The 17394-nt window shown below is 40.9% G+C and overlaps 1 protein-coding gene across 1 annotated transcript in view; it reads right to left on the bottom strand.

Annotated features, from left to right (window-relative positions):
• The window catches only part of SNX7 (sorting nexin 7), a 32096-nt gene extending 16437 nt beyond the window's left edge, over nucleotides 1-15659 (bottom strand). Inside the window, exons 1-6 of the mRNA XM_062581500.1 lie at nucleotides 15409-15659; nucleotides 5774-5956; nucleotides 4088-4198; nucleotides 3520-3684; nucleotides 2375-2576; nucleotides 448-647 (exon numbers count right to left, since the gene is read on the bottom strand). Coding sequence (XP_062437484.1) covers nucleotides 448-647; nucleotides 2375-2576; nucleotides 3520-3684; nucleotides 4088-4198; nucleotides 5774-5956; nucleotides 15409-15597 — 1050 coding nt within the window. The 5' untranslated portion in view covers nucleotides 15598-15659. The remainder of the gene's footprint in view (nucleotides 1-447; nucleotides 648-2374; nucleotides 2577-3519; nucleotides 3685-4087; nucleotides 4199-5773; nucleotides 5957-15408) is intronic.
• Nucleotides 15660-17394: the final 1735 nt, after the last annotated feature.

Here is a 17394-nt window from a genome sequence, read left to right as displayed (position 1 = left end):
CTCCCCCTCTTTTCTCCAAAACGATCTATTTCTAGATAAGTTAATATTTCACCAGTACCAAAAGAGGTCTTTCTAGGCTGTTGTTCCTTGAACCTGTCTGCTAGAATACAGAGCTCTCTTAAAATGACAAAAAAACAGACACTCTAGCACAGCTTCTACGGACTGCCTGCCATAAAAAATAGAAGAGGAGTTACCAGAACAAAAATAAAAACTCTCAAGAGCTTCTCATCTGAAAGAGTATGCCTCTTGCCTGATTAACAAGGAGAACAGGACAAACCTGATTTTCTGCTAATGGACATCTATCCTGTGCTCTACTAGCTTAGGAAGAACAGTTAATGGAGTGACTGCAAAATCATTTTCATCAGTTGCAAACTCTCTGGTAAAGTATGACACTGGACTAAGCCGAACTTCATATATTGCCATAAGCAATCCTTAAGGAAACCTTACCATCAGTATTTCACTGTAGAGAACATATTCATGTATAATTGGCAGCAGATTTTCCGAGAGCCCTGCCATTCGTTTCTCGGTAGCCTTGCAACACTTGTCAATGCAGCTGGCAACACCTTTTAGGGAGTCTGCTATGTCTTCTTCTGATGCTGACCAAAGTGTGTGGATGGGGCCGTATTCCTTCATTTCATTAAAATACTCTTAACAGGAACATAGGCACATATTAGTCTTTTGTTCATTAATAGATGTCTAAGTGATACTAATCGCAACCTTGTATTTACTGAGGCAAAAGTTTAAATTTGCTCAAATGACCAAGATAAATAAACTGCAGTTCATTGTTATGAATTAATAAATGAAGCTATTGTAACTAAGCAATTCCCAGAAATCTGTCAGCACTGAATTACTTCATGTTGTCATCATGTAGACAGACAAAGGCTATTGCAACCCTGAGCAACAGGCAGTCTTCCAGTACTTTGTATCAATCTAAATATATAGATATTCTAGGAATTATTTCTCTTATGTTTCTAGTCCCAATGATAATCATCTCTAAGCCTGTCTGTTGTGGTACATCAGAAAGATTAAGGCCCAGAATTTTTTGTGTCCTTTGGTAGTACAGAAGTTGGCAAGGCTAGATATGACCAGAAGTCTGCATGTTTACAGGAGGGTACCACGAATGCTTTGTTCATATATTGAAACCACAGTTTTGTCACAACTGAATTTATAATGAAGAAATATCCAACAACAGAGGCAAAGCATACATGGTTGTATGCCATGAACAGTGTAATGTTTTCTTTGATATTATTTGGACGAAAAAACTTCATGGAAGATGTAATTAAGAACCCCATGTTGAGCTGCCACTAGCAAGAATATTTTCTGATTCACAGCTCTCAGCAGTTCATGTCCACAACAGTGCTGCTCTGCACACTGCAAGTGATCTTCAGATTGCTATTTGGAAAATCTAGAAAGAAGAACTGTCCAGCAGCACTTGGGGATGTATCAAAATTCGCAAGGTTTAACAACAAACATTTTGGCATTGATGCCTTGAAACTAAGGATCTCAGCCAACTATTTCCACTGAAGTATGTCAAAAGGAGTTCTTCCCAGCAACATATGTTCTCTTTACATAACTTAGTCCAACTTAATCAGAACACTCCGAGATCTGGAACTGCACACTAAGGCATAAGGTCTCAGTTATTATGGAACACAGTGTAGCTCTTCAAATTATATTTTATACACATGCAAAATCCCTGAAGTACTTACCAGAGGAAATTCTAATGACCATGGCTAGTCTGGGATAGGTGTCAGTCTCAGGAATTAAATAATTTAGAGTGCCAAGTACGTGTTAACTGTTAAGCAAAAATTTAAGCTTAGGAAGTCATCTTTCTTAATCAAGGAAAACTACTAGGCAGTTTCCCATGACAGAAATTATGGTCAATAGTAAAGCTTTTAAATTTTTTAAAAACTTCTGCCATGTCAATACAGAAACAAAGCTGCAGAATCAAACCAAAAAAAACCAAGAGACCTTGGGATTTGGAATCTGAACAGCATTATGCCAGTATGATATAGCAGATAAAACTGTAACTATTTACATTTCACTAAAAGTACAAAACAAACTGTCATGTAGCTCTCCAATAACCACAGTAAAAAGCTAGCTGGACTTGTATTTTCTTCTTTCTAATTTCCTCATCAAATAGTTTCATGATATGCTAAGCAAATTACTAACAGGTTATTCAAGCTAATTTGAATGTATGCCAAAAGGATGACCATTAAAATAAATACAAATCTCTCTTTTTCCCTGCTTGCTCGAAACAAGTATTTTGTCTGGCACAATGAAAATAAGGAAAATAAGTTTATTTTTCAGATCAACTCACTTCTTCAATATATTTATATCTTAAATCAAAAAAAGGTTTTTGCTGTTTGCTACTTACCCCTTTCCTCCTTGTAAATTCTATGAGCTATTTTGTCCAATACATTTATTTTCTGACTAAATGTTTCCATATAATCATTCATTTCTGTAAACATTTCTGGTCGATTTTTAACTCCTCCTCTTACTGAGGATGCTACAGCTCTTACTGTTTGTCCCATTCTGCTCAGCAAACCAGGACCCTGCTTCTTGTGTGATGAAAGTTCCTAAAAACAAAGCAAGCTGTGTTTACCTTCATGCACATTTTTAAATTCTCTAAAAATAATTTGTTATTTAAGGCTTTCCTTTTCTCTTTTTTTTTTGACAGAAATACATACGTAAACCTCAGTGAAATAAAAAAAGTCAGATGTCTTTTTAGTGTATCAAACTTACTCCAAAATTATTAGACCAGTCTTAGAACTGTAAGAGTCATGTGCATTTATTAGTTAAGCTTCTCTGGACAAACATAAGCATGCTGTGTATCGTGCTCTCAAAAAGAATGATTAAAAATGACAGAAATGTTTACCCTTTCATTCTTTAGGGTGTTAGTTAGTCTGCAATTTAGCCTTTTGAGCAGAAAAATAGAGGTAACAATTACAAAAAGAAGCCATTCAGAAAAACAAAAAATGTTGCCATTGGAGGAAGTAACTATTTATATGTGTTGCTAGAATAACCTTTGCTGAAGTCCAGAGGCAGGCTTTCTGAGTACAGAACTCTAATATCTGGACAGTTCTTGCAAAAATACAATAGGAAATTCAAAGGCTGTTTATTTCTGAGATTAGTGTAACTTAAAAAAAAAAAAAACAGAGGAAAAAGCACTATGCCAAAGCAATAATTACTTTTCAAATAGTCTTGGAAGCTTGTATGTATAACAAAAAGCATGGAAAGTTAAAAGGGCACAAACTTGCCACAGAAAACCAATATGCAGCAACAAAACTGCACTGGAAGGTACTGCAGTCCTTATGGCAATACACGATTATTACCAAACACACCACAGATAAAGTTATCTTGTGGGAATATTATTCTGTAAATTTCATGCTTTCTTTTGACACTTTTGTAGCAAGCCATGGTTGCAGACTGTGGTATACTGAACTAACAAGACTTCTAGTTTATTCTTCTAAGGCAAGACATGGTTTCCTATAGCTGTAAATAAAAATAAAATCATTTTACCCAAGCCTGTGCAGTAAGAAAAATTTTGAAGTCTTCATTAAAAGTTAGAGTTGGATGATCAGCAATGCGGTTCAGAAATTTATGTAAAGCTTTTCTTCGAGTCTCAATGAATTCATCACTAAATCGTTCCACCATTCCTTTCATTATGAATTTTTCAGGCAATGGCTAAGGAAAAAAGAAAAAATATATTGCATAACTGCATAATATCAAGGGTATTACAAAAGTTCTTCTACTTACTAAAAGTAAGTAGGTATACATAGGTGTATCTTGTAAAATCCATCAAGTAAAAACAAATTGTTATAAAATTAGCATATTCAGCAGTGGTATAAACTGGTTCTTGTAGCAGATAGTGCAGCAGAATACAACTAAAACTAAGAAAGAGTGAAATAAATTACAATAGCTGGAAGATACCCCATGGGATTTTTAACTATCACATACATACAAAGCTAACGAAAGTAGATTAGTCTTTGTGAGATTTCAAAAACTCAAGAAAGACCTCAAACATCCCTGCATAAAATTGGACCCATCTTATAAACAATAAAAATAACATAAATTTCAGCAAACGAACGGGAATAATTAGTGTTGGGTGTGCTTCTTCCAGTTTGCTCTTCAACCACAGGAAATCCTGATACCGTCTTCGAACTTCATATTCACTGGAGTCAAATTCAGAGCGAGATGTCTGAAAACCATAAAAAAAACAGGCACAGAATGGAAAAAAAAAAGAACAATATATATATCTTTTTAAGAAAATTGAGAACTTGTAGTAAAAAGATGCATGGTTCTATTTTCCCATGCTAGCTAGTTGCTGTTCATTTCTACAGTGCAATCAACAATCCCAATGTTCAAAACATGAAAACCTTACCATAGCATAGAAATAAATTTCGTTGCACGGTTTAATTGATTTTACATTCCATCATCAATTCTAGTTTTGTACTCCTTGCTCAAAATTGCCAACAAATCTTTAATGCTTAGGAAAAAATGCTTATTACACTGTTGAAAATTTGTCGAACCATGAGACTTATTTAATCACTGACCTATCTTCTGGAATCAATGTAGAAAAGAGCCTTTTTTCACTAACGTAATATCTGTTTAGCATTCACTGTTGCACAGAGAGTTATAACGTGATGCAAGTAAATTCTAAAAAACTCAAACATACTTTTGTAATCTAATCATTTTTGAGGGCTGAATAAAAATTCTCAAGGTATGTGGGAGGAATGCTATTACTTTATCATCATCAACCAGCACTACAAATTAAATATGGTAAGAAAGGACAGAATAGATAAAAAGGCAAAAGAAATCCACCTACAGACCTTCCATATTTGCCTGGAAAAAAAAAATCTCTCCTCTGCATAAACATGCGTAAAGTGAAAATTATTGCTAGTAACCTAGCAAAGATAGCTCTCGTCCCATTCTTTAAATATTTTATGAGGAATTGATATCTTCGCTTATTTAAAGATGAATAATTCCCATTTGAAAACTTGGCTTAAAATGAATCTTTTAAAAAGAACTCAAAGTAAAATAAATTCACACTGCAAATCTCAAAATGCAGCCTGCAGAATACTTGCTGATAATCCCAAAAGAGCTGGCTGGTCTCATAATGCTGACTTTATTCCTTATTCCTAGTGAATAATTTGCATTCAGGACAGCTAAAAATACACTAATTCGATTCCTAATATTGTCTTTTCATTTGAGAATTGCTGGTGCTTCCCCAGAAATAACATGCAACTGTAAACAGGAAACAAACTTCTGTGTGAAAGTGGATGTTGTAATTACAAGAGAATGGAATCAAAAGGCTTTGTAGCAGGTAACATTTAGGCAAGGAAAAAGATCACTACTCTGCAACTGATCCAAAAGTCATGAATACTTTGTCTGATACTGTGTCTTCAAACTGAATCAGTCTTTCTGCTGTTTCATAGTCCTATCAAAGATCACAGTAGAAAATGCTATTTTCATGTAGAACTGATTTTTTGGTGAAGGAATATTAACTATCTATTTTCTCATCATAAAATTCCTGAATATGTATGTGTGTAGACTTACCATACTGGATTTGCTTTCACAATCAAGCCCACAGTTTCGTACAGCTTTAGTGGTCTCTAACTCATAGCAGAATCAGAGTATAATTTTGAAGTCTGAGTTTAGATGTCAGAGAACGATCCTCAAGAAGAGTCAAAATTCTTTTAAGGTTGTAATATAGAAAAGAAAATACTACTACTGTTATTAATGTAAGCCATTAAGACCAGCAACAGAAGCTTACCTTTGTGACTACTCTGTACGTAATAAATGTTTCAATGGCTGTAATGTGGCTTTCAGGATCATCGACTGTAATGAAGAGATCTCTTAATTCTGGTTCATCTTCAAATTTATACTGGTTTATCATAGATGAAGGGGATGTTGGCATTGAAGGGCTGAATGAGTTTGCCTCAGCCAGTGATGCATCCTACAGATAACACACAAGAATATCCTTATCAATACATATTTACATAAACACACACATCTCAGATGCTAAATAGCAAGTTTTAAAATAAACAGGTAAAACAAAGGGCAGATGAGAGAATTATTTAATACATTGCAAATTTGTTATCCTTTTCAGTATTTGCTTCAGTGAGCATATAAGAAATGAGATTTATTCTATTACTGATGGAAAAGCAAAATGCTACTGTTTGACAAGAATGTTATGCATACCTAGAAAGACAACTTGCCTGTGAATGCTAAAACTAGTTATGAATCCAAGGTCCTGGTAACTGTCGGATACCTACCAACTTTCTTACAATTGTTAGAAGCAAGTTACTCAGGACTTAAGAAGCTTGAATTATCTCTAATAACCTGAACAGGGTGGATAAAAAATGATGATTTACAAAAAATAACAAAACACAAATCAAAATTTTTATTGAAATTGGATATTTTACTTCAAATATATTTTAAAATAAATTTTGAAATGGAAAACTATTACAGAGACATACATTTAATTAATGATTTAAAAACCAGGTAAAAATGCAGTATAAATTTGCTGCTTAATTTCTAAAGTGTCTGAGGCCATTGGTTTGCTGAAGTGCAAAGCCACCTTTTGATAACATCAGCCACTTTCACCACCGCATTCGAAGAATACTTCCTCATAACAGCTTGTTCTGCTCATTGAGTTTAGTGGTTATCACTCAAATGCTGAGAAACCAACTGGAAACAGGCAAGAAATCTCATTTGCTCCTCGTGGTGCAAGTCTGGATGAGATCTATTACTTTAAAATCTTGAAGAATAGGGTGACTAGGAAAATAAATTCAATTTACGAATTCACCTCCCCTAATTAATAAATTAATTAAAATAAATCACTGTATTTTAAATATCAAATATTTTATACTGCTTCTGCTATATATCCAATGCAATGAAGTATTTTAATTAATGAAAAATTTAAAAATTCCTTTTTGTGTTTTCACTGAATTTCAGTTTTCTAAAATTAAAATCAGACATAAATAAAGAATCAAAATTATTTTGTGAAAAAGAAATACTTCTTCAGTATTCTGAAATATATCTTATGTCAGAAATACCTTCTGACATAATTAAAAAATAAAATCATAATAAGTGTATGGTAATTGATAAAGCTGCTTGTGAACATACTCAAAAGGTAAGAATATTAATTCTTCTTCTAAAGCAAAAAAATGACATTTACTGTTATGGCTATATTTAGTGGAAAATAACATTTTAAAGTTTCCAGTCAATGAGAACTGGCTTCTCTTTAGAAAAAATCAAAAAGTTTACATAGGAAACTGGATAATAAATGGCTATTTAAAACAACGTTTCTAAATAATATCATGAAAATCAATTATCCTGATGTGTCCACTTGAACCTGGCACAAATAAGGATGCAAAGGATACTACCTATCTTCCAAGCCTGCCTGCTAGCAGCTGGCAGAGCTCTTCAAGGATATTCCAGGATATATGACAACCCCAAACATATCATCTAACTAGCCAGAAAGCATTAATTCTCTGACATATTGGCACCGACCTCTGCTGAACTCTAATCTTCACCTGATACTGTAACTCCTGTGCTTAAGAATATGATCTGTATTATGTAACCACAGGAGGTAAAAATTGTTAAGCATAGACACAGAGCTTTACAATAGAGTTTAATAGCTTCCTAAAGGGTTACTGCAAGAATCAGCAGCTGTGACAATATTACAGTCAATAGAGTCTGCCACTGAAATAGTGTTTTTTCTAGACATGGGAACTGGCCTAGAATGTCTCCACCTTGGATTTCTGCTTAAATTACTGAAAGTGGAATGTGGCACTTTATAAATCGGTGATGCAGCAGGGTAGGGTGAGACAGGAGCCCTATTTAAGAAACTCTCAGCTTTTCTCTCTAGCTCGTTACTTTCTGTAACTCAACAGAAAAATGGCAGTGGGGGCCCAGTGTGAATGCCTGCTGCACTTACCACTTTCTCCAAACACCCTTACGCAGTGCATGCCGCAAAGGGAAGCATAACTAGTGTCACGGAAGTCCCGTGCAAAGCCTGTTTGCTTTGTTAGGCAGCTGAGAGGGCAAATAAACCAGAGCACCCGCACTGAACTGCACCACCAGGAACAGGCAAGCTGCCTGGGCAAAATGGAAATATCAGCATTAATTTTGTATCTGAGGTCAGGTAAACTGTGGAGTCCTATGGAAGACACCAGATAGGAACATGCCGTAGAAAGGATGACTGCACGTGAGCCACCATTGCTGCTTGGGAATCATGTGCAACCTAAAGGCTGAATTCAGCTGTAACAGACTGTGTCATCTGGATGGGGGCTCACCACTCACCTTTGTGGCAACCTGCACTAACGAAATATGGCTCTTGGCCGGGGGCAGGCTTGCTGCCACCAAGCCAGCGCAGACTACAACATCCTCGGCATGCGACCTAAGATGCCAAGGGCCAAACTACTGCTCTAGAAAGACTATTGCTCCTTCACATTGTGAAAACATTCCTTTCAGAGTGACCAAAACTACCTTTATAAAAGTTTTATACCACAGTAAAAAACCGCATGCTTGTTTACTCAAGCAATCTCAAGGCAAGCACTCTCTCGCAAACAAGCTTTTGTGGCTTGTGCCAAGTGCCAAGTGGCACTTTCACAAAGTTGCCCTTTCTAGTGCCTTACTAACCATATAGCAGGGGAAAAAAGGGCAGTTGCTCGAGAGAAAACTGTTAAAGCATCAGGAGTGGAACAGTGTGAGCCCATGCAAACTAGAATATGTATTGTCTTAAGACTGATCTTGTGGGACTGAAGAGTACAACATCATAGCGTTACTGAGGTTACTTTGGGTTTAGCTTTTGAATTCAGCTAGATAAAAACTTTCTTTGGCCTAGCTTTTCCTCTCATTCTTTTCCTCCTTAAAACCTCCTTGTCTACTGCTATCTCTTTTCTTTAGAATTATCGGTATAATCTCACAATATGGAGTTTAAATTTATATTGAGAATCGCACAATAAAACCAGTAATGTATCAGTGTTCCTCTCATTACTTATGTACAGTTCTTTGAACAAGGAAACAAAAACAAGGTGGAAGATTAAAAGCAACAGCTTTAAATATGGTATAGCTGCTTACTTGTATGCCTGTCATTCATTATACTTATTTTATTCAGTCTGCTCCTATACATCATTTCTATACTGATGTCTAGTCAGCACTGATTTGCATTGTGGAGAATAAACAGAAAAGCTGTGTTTGCCTTGTTATCTAACACTACTTGGACATGCTTTATATGAAGAATGAGAATAGCTTTCTGCAAGTGATAGTTTCGAATAGACCATGCAGTTCAAAGTACTGACACAATCTGAAATTCTCAGGGAAAGAAATACTTGCGAGCATGTAAGGGACTTGACCAGCCATATACTTGAGGAAGAATGACTGAAAGGCTTAAACTGGAAAAAGCCAAATGTATTTCACACTTTCTCATTTCCTTTGGGTCATTAATATCTTAGTGTTTCATTCCTCTTTCTAGGTTGCTACTTAAAAAGTGCTTCATACAGGTAGATTCGTGAAAGTGTACTTCCATATGGAGGCACCAATGAATGTGTGCTTTGTGAAACAAAATACTGAAGAAAAAACCCGAAAGAAAAGTGCATAGAATAAGCAGGTCTCTAGCTTTGTTGTATATGGTTCTAACATCACCCACACATAAATGAATGCATGTGAGTTTTAAATTAGCATCTGCATTTGTTTCTCTTTCTTTATCTTCATACTTCAGGTTCACTTCTAGTAGTTCTTGAAGTTTGTGCAGTGTAAGTGAGATGTCATCACAGGAACATGGTAAAAAAAAAAAAAAAAGTGTAGTAACCAGATAAAATTCTATCTTTGTATAGCCATAATTTTGCAGTTGGAACTATGTTTTTGTGTGCACACACAAAATGGGGAGGGAAGTTTTGTGGCACAGAACAACAGACATTGCCTCTAGCACTTTTAAAAAAAAAACTTTAATCTTTTTTCTTCCTTATCCACCACCAAGGTCCTGTCCTGCAGGTAATGCATTTTGAAGACACATGATCCGATGAATACATTTTGTAACCATACTGCAGACTGCAGTCTTGCAGGTCTAATCTTAAGTGTGTGGCGTTTCCTATTATAGGATATATATTGTAGATATCTAACACTAGACGTCTTGCCCAAAGGCAGAATCACGAATCTCCAGACTCAGATGACTTGGACTGAAACATCCAAAAACGAGGCTTCCTACATCCTAAACTTCTGCTTCATCTCCCCTTCCTACACCCCCCAACCTCTCATCTCCCACCTTCTTCTCCCTTCCAGCCCCTTTATGGACAGATCATTGGTAGTGCTGTGTGTTGATCAGCAAGTAGCTTTGTGCATTTTGAATCACTGGCCAGGAAAACAAACAGGCAGAAAAACACTCAGCTCCTGCTGCGTGGGGGCTTTGTTCTGGGTCTCTTTCCTCTAAAACTTGCAGATATGTAATCGTTGTCTCACATTGGGCTGAAATTAGTCAGTGAGACTCCAAAATTAGTAAGCTAAGGAAAACACTCAAACAGCATGAGCAGCCACAAAATAAGCTAAAACCCACACTGAGCACAGAGCTGCCTAGAGCTCTCTGTAGAAAACATTCAGTCCAGGGGTCTGCCTAAACATCACTCCTCACTAGAGCTTAGATGCTTGACTTCTGGTGCCTCCATCCATTCCAATCAGGATTCAGTGCTTGCAATCTTTTGCGGATAGATATCTAAAATACGCCTGGAAGGAAGTGGTGGCAAGATTAATCTTATTAGAGAATAGCTTAGTTGTTTGTGCATTCTTCAAAGAAGCAAAGAAATGGAGGAAGACAGATGGTAGAATAGTTGGTTCCTTGGTTGAGACTTTCACTTATAAATCAGTCTGAAATCCCTGATCAGCTTGTTTTGGAAGAAAAAAAATAGCCTTTATGCAGTTTTGAAGTGGGCAGATGCATCTTTTCCAGAAATACCATGAACTAAGTTTTCTGTCATTATAGAATGGAGACAAATATTAAAAAAAAAGTTCTGAAATGAGAACAGATTAAGATTTTAACAAAAGTGCTGACAGCTTTGTCAATGCTTGGTCACCACATCAATAACAAGGAACACAAAGATTAACTGAATTGATACTGCAATATTGCGATATCTATGGTACTTTACGTGTTGAAACTGGTGGAATAAAGCAAGTTGTGTGATCCATAATTCAACCTTGAGAAGCTGTCTCCACTAAAAAGATCTCAGAATTTTTTCCATGGTAACTGAAATTAGGATAAAGAGAAAAGCAGCTTGTGTTATATAATGCTTTATCAGAGTTAGTTACCAAGTAAGATACTCATCTGTAATATTTGAAATATGTCAGAGGATACTGAATCAATGGTTTATGACACTATCAGGTTTCATATCTATGAATTTTCATAAAATAAAAACCTTGTGTTTACATCTTGAGTAATAGCTTAGGGAATTGAGGGTGGCAATTTTTAAGAATCCCATTTTTCAGCAGTTTGGTACCTGGTCCACTTTTACTGACTAAACCAAGAAAAATGAAGTCAATTTCACCGTCAGGCACTGCACTGCACTACGGCTTCGACAGAGTTCGGCCTGCAAATTCCACGCTGCTACTTAAGGATAGCCATGTGGGAAACCCCATTAAAATGCTATTTAATACAACTGTGCCTTGGAACGCTATGTTACAGAAAAAAATAGTTCAGAGTTTCCCTTTCATATATGGCACATAAACAAATAGGAGGTGCAATCCAGAATCAGCCTCACAGATTTTCCTCATCTCAAAAAGATCGACCCTCAAACCTTCACCTGAAAGGAAACTATGAATTTCTGGTCTATATATAACCAGTGAATGCACATGTCCATGATTTGACAGGAGTGCAATATTTTCACAGTGTGACACGTTCTCTTGTTTACAGAAATAGTTATTACTTTGCTTTGCATGCATTAACAGTTGATAAGATTTAAAATAATCAGGAAACATTTTGTGTGAATACAGGTGGCTGAAATTTAAATATGTAGATATTTGGATATATAAACAGTAACTTGTATCGTCTATACTTGTCTTTATTCTCAAGGAACATCACTCCTGTAACAAACAAGCAATGCAGTTGTTGATGTATTGTATTAATAGGCAATAGATACCCACATGCAGAACTGCCAGAGCTTACTGGCAAAAGCCAAAGAATTCAAAATGAGAAACAAAACTGAAATTGTATTTTAGCACTGCTTTTGCATAAAAGTTCAGTGAACCATTCGTCTCTTAATGTCAAATCAAGACAGGATGCTTTTCTAGAAAATATGATTTAACTAAACCCAAGTTATGCTTCAATAAAACATAGATAACTTGGTGAAATTTAGCCTGACCTCTTATAAGTTACAGACCATTAAATCACCTAATAGTCCCTTCTGGCCTTAAACTCCATGAATATCACAAATTGTACTGCAGTCTCAGTTTAAATATATAGTTCCTAGGAATGAAACTCCTATTCCAATGTTTTTTATTTACATGTACCAAAAATATATCTTGTTTAGAGAAATACAGAAAATACACATTTAGTTTATATTCCTACTGAAATTATGTTTGCCATCATATATTTTCAAATAGGAAAAATATTTCCTGTTTATCTCTACTGTCACACATCCTGTTGCACAACAATTTAGAAGGCTGAACAGGGCCTTAGCCCTCTATTTATATTTTTCTACCTTAACTCCCTGCATGTTTTTATTTTATATTTTAGATGTAGTCTTGATAAGGCAAAGTGATTCATCACATGCTCACTTTTTTAATGGCTGAAAAGGCAGGAGTTAAATCTTGTCTTAACCAAACCAGTACAAAATGAGAAGCATTATACATGCTAGCCGTATCATAGTTTACCACAGCTTATACCCATATTAAAGGAATCAATGAGTGTCATGTTAAAGGAAATTTCATTTTGCTCTTAGTATCTCAGAGTATTAGGGTATCTGAACACATTTAATTTCCATTACATGTATTTACTCTTCTACACTACAGAATAATGACAGCAACATTACAAGAGTCTTGAAAAATCACACCTGAAACTGCACTAACTTGGGGAAAAAATAAAATTGTTCTTTATTACTGTGAAAGATATTTGCTCATTTAAGCCTGGGAGAGACTGAGGAGATATGTTGATGTGCAAGTTAATAAAAGCACTGCAACAGGAATCACACCGCAGGCACCAAGAGCACTACTGATATGTATCCAATCCAAAGTGTGGGTCCCAAAAGGACATGGAACTAGGCCTTAATATGGAAACTATTTTCATATTTTTTAATATTGTTGATACTATCATCATGGTTTAAAAGAAGTCACATCTCAGTCTTAGGATTAACTTGAACACTGCATTTAACTCCTTATTTATTCTCTGGTTTCTAAGGTGTTAAAGCATATTCTGGTTTACATTTTCAGCTGCTTTCCATTCCACACCTCTCAGTACCAAGATGACTGGAATTTTGTCACAAAATTCCAGATTCTCATCTAAACTACTTGATGCCAGCTGACACAACAGGAAATTCATTAAAAATCCTCACTAGTGGCAAGATTGGCTTACATGTACACAGTCAGCTAATTATGTGTGTTTGCAGAATCTAGACTCTGAAATATCTCAGTTATATTCATTTTATTCCTGGCATCAAAATGCAGAAGTCATCTTCTTGAATCTCCTATGTAAAAGGTACACGTTTCTAAACTTCCCTTCATTTTTTAAAAGAAGACTCATCCTGAAACTTGGACATATTTAATTTGTTTATATTTAAATGCTGCTATAATGTTTATTTAATTTACAGATACATATATGGTTCATGACAAATATAAGTGATGATAAAATTACAGTGACTCCAGATTCCTTGGCTATTTTAAAGCAGTAATAGTTATTGCTTAAATAGCTTGCCTAGCAAACCCCACTTTTGCTTTCCAAAGAAAAGGCTACCTGGAACTTCAAGATACCCTTTAGCATTTACAGAACCCAGGTTTGGTGAGGAAAATGCTCCTGGGCTGCAAAAAGCTCTAAGGAGGTCTCTGAGGCACGAGATGTATGAGTGCTGGCCCCTGACTTCCACAGGGAGGCTCTGCCGGGCAACAGGGCCCTGCAGGAGCCGCTGGTACAATAATCTCTGCTGTACTGTACGTGAAGGCTGCACTCGAAGTCTCATGTAACAGGGAATTTTCCTCAGCCGCTCAAAAGCAGCAAATTCCAATGACGGCTTCTGAGCGACATGGCAGAGAGCCAGGATTGCAGCGGCCGAAATCATCCCTGTCGAAACACTCCCACCGTCTGCGAGCAGAAGGAAGACGTTGCCCAGCTGCTCCCGGCACGGCCGCGACGAACCCACTTCACAGAGGGGCCCCGAGGGCGGACGGCAGGGCCGGGGAGCGCCGCTGCTCCGCGCCCCTCACCCGCGCGCGGCGGGGGGAGCCCCGCCAACGGCCGCCGGGGGGGGAGGGGGGCGCGGGGAGCAACGGCCGCCGGGGGGGGGGGAGGGGGGCGCGGGGAGCAACGGCCGCCGGGGGGGGGGGGAGGGGGGCGCGGGGAGCAACGGCCGCCGGGGGGGGGGGGGAGGGGGGCGCGGGGAGCAACGGCCGCCGGGGGGGGGGGGAGGGGGGCGCGGGGGGAGCAACGGCCGCCGGGGGGGGGGGAGGGGGGCGCGGGGGGAGCAACGGCCGCCGGGGGGGGGGGAGGGGGGCGCGGGGGGAGCAACGGCCGCCGGGGGGGGGGGGAGGGGGGCGCGGGGGGAGCAACGGCCGCCGGGGGGGGGGGGGAGGGGGGCGCGGGGAGCAACGGCCGCCGGGGGGGGGGGGAGGGGGGCGCGGGGAGCAATGGCCGCCGGGGGGGGGGGGGGAGGGGGGCGCGGGGAGCAACGGCCGCCGGGGGGAGCCGGGTCGAGGCCTGCTGCCCGCCCGCCCACGGCGGCGCCCTGGCTGGGAAGGGCCACCGACGCCCGGGACTCCTGCTGCTGCCGCCCCGTCGACGCGCCGCGGTGCGACGGCGAGGTACGGGTCGCGGTGACAGCCGGGAGCGCTGACGGCCGCGGGGCACGGCCTGCCGCGGCAGCGGTGATGGGCCTCCCGCCCCGGCGGTGCTGCGTCCGCCAGCCCCCGCGCAGCCGCCCGGGCCGGGTCTCGCCGTGCCCCGGCAGCGCGACAGGCCGGTGCGGCCTGCCCCGGGCGGGCGCTGCCCCTCACGCCCCGCCGCTCCGGACTCTCCCCGGCGCGGCACAACCCGCGGCCGGGCGGCGCACGCAGCAGGGCAAAGTGCCGGCGGGGGCGGGGGCGCGGCGCGGCAGGCGGCCTCCTGCCCCGCGGCCGGGCCGGGGAGGAGAGGGAGGGGAGGGAGCACTGCCCCAGCGCCGCGGGCGCTCCCGGGGCGCCGCCGCCCGCCCCGCCAGGCGGAGCCCCTACCTTGCTGAACACCTCCAGATCGTCCTCGTCGTCGTCAAACTCCAGCACCGCCGCGGCGGCGGGCGGCGGCGCCCGGGCGGCGCCGGCGGCACCAGCGGGGGGCTCGGGCTCGGCCCCTCCCCCGGCGGCGGCGGCGGCGGCGGGGGGCGGGTGGAGCGGCGGCCCTGGTACCCGGCCCTCTGCCTCCATCCTCCCCGCGAGCGCGGGCAGCGGCCCCGCCGCAGCCGCTCCCCGGGGCGCCGCGATTGGCCGCCCGCCACCCTCCCCGGCCCCGCCCCCGGCCCGCCCCGGGGCGCGCCCGCTGCGTGGGAGAGGAAGCGGCCGCCGGCGCGGCGCGGCGCGGCGGGCCGGGGCGGGCCGGTGAGGGGACGCTCGTGGCGGCAGGCTCTGCCCTCGGGCGGGGCTGCCCGGCGGCGGGTTGTCGCGCGGACTGAGGCCTCCCTGCGGAGGAGGCGGTTGGAGCGCCGTCATGGAGGCGAGCAGGCGCTGGCTTCCTTCGCTTTTGTCAGCCTTTGGCCTTCTTCAGGGGCTTAATCAGTGCCTGAGCAAGTTATGAGAGCTGCTGCCGTGGTCGGGGCTAGCTGGGGTTAGCTACCCACAGGGCAATGCTTGGAAACGCTCAGGGAAAATTACTGCTTCTGAGTTGGGTCATCAAAAAAGTGTATGTAGTATCTTCTTTCTGAGGACTTAGTAGAAACAAGCAGCTATGGTTTTGTTTTTCCCTGGGCTCTGGTGCACATAGGTTTTTCTCTATTTCTAAGGCCTGTGTCCCTCTTCCTGCTGGATGTGCAGGCTGCAAAACCAATGTTCTAGGGCTTGCTGGGTTAGCAGCCAGCAGTCAGACCTTACACTGTGCCTCTCACGCACGTTGGACTCGGTGGTGTCTGCAGCTGGAAGCTAACTTGCCTGTTCTGTAATCTCCAGGTCTGGTATGCTTGCTGAAGTTGGAGTTAGAGTTTGCTTTGAGGTCAGAGATTCACTGGTGGACATGTTGGTACCACATTACATCTGAAAAAGAAACCATTTAAAATGTTAAGGTTGCAAAAAGTTAACAAAATGTCAGAATAGAGGGATTTTGAAGTTGCCCGTGTTGCTGAGTTCTTCCTCTTGAGCATATCCTTTTTTAGCCATCTTTAATTCTGCAATTATTTAATATTTTTTTTGACATAAGCTATTGCTTGTTCTGTGTTTCTAGGATCATCCTCTGAAAATGAATAAGATATAATGAGTAGTGCCACTTGTTGCAATAGTAGGGGGCATGTAGTAGATGAGTAGGCAGGTTGAGGGAGAAGAAAGGTTGTTCTAAGCTTTAGTGAAGTTCAGTGCTACCTTGGCAGATTAGATTTTCTGTGTTCAACACAGGATTTTCTTTGTAATGCTTATCAAGTCATTGAAAGTCAAACTTCTCACAGGGTGGGACCAGTTTGAAATATCTGAAATCAATGGGAAGTTTATTGTAAAATAGTTTAAAAAGCCCTAGATAGGTACTTAAAGAGCCAGATATGGCATAATCTTGCTGTACCTCAGTTCTCTAGCTGTCAGATTAGAAAAGATAGGACCCATAGTCACATGCAAGTTTTATGAAAACTGTTCATGAAACACTCTTAACAATCCACGAGGAAATTCATTTTGTATTTCGTGCTTTTCAATGAAGTCTTGAGCCACACCTTGAAAGAGATTGATTAAAAATAAACACCAGATACTCACTGAGCAGTGCAGGGAGAAAAAGAATATGCCTATGTAATTAGAAAATGTAAGGCATTTTCATGTTTATTAATCTGAAATTCAGAAGGAACCATATTTCTTTTCAGCATGGGTCATGAAGAGGGTTCAAACCTTCACACAGATGTGATTGCACTTCAGATAACAAGTAACTGTTTGCAGCAGAAGTTCACTGTCTTCTGTGGACCAGCCACCAGAGGGAGATGAGGTACCTACTTCTTTGATACTTAGTAGTAGCAGAGTAAGTTTCACAATTCAAAATTG

Source organism: Rhea pennata, chromosome 8 (assembly GCF_028389875.1).
Source record: "Rhea pennata isolate bPtePen1 chromosome 8, bPtePen1.pri, whole genome shotgun sequence".
NCBI lineage: Eukaryota > Metazoa > Chordata > Aves > Rheiformes > Rheidae > Rhea > Rhea pennata.
This window is presented reverse-complemented; position numbering and strand designations above follow the sequence as displayed.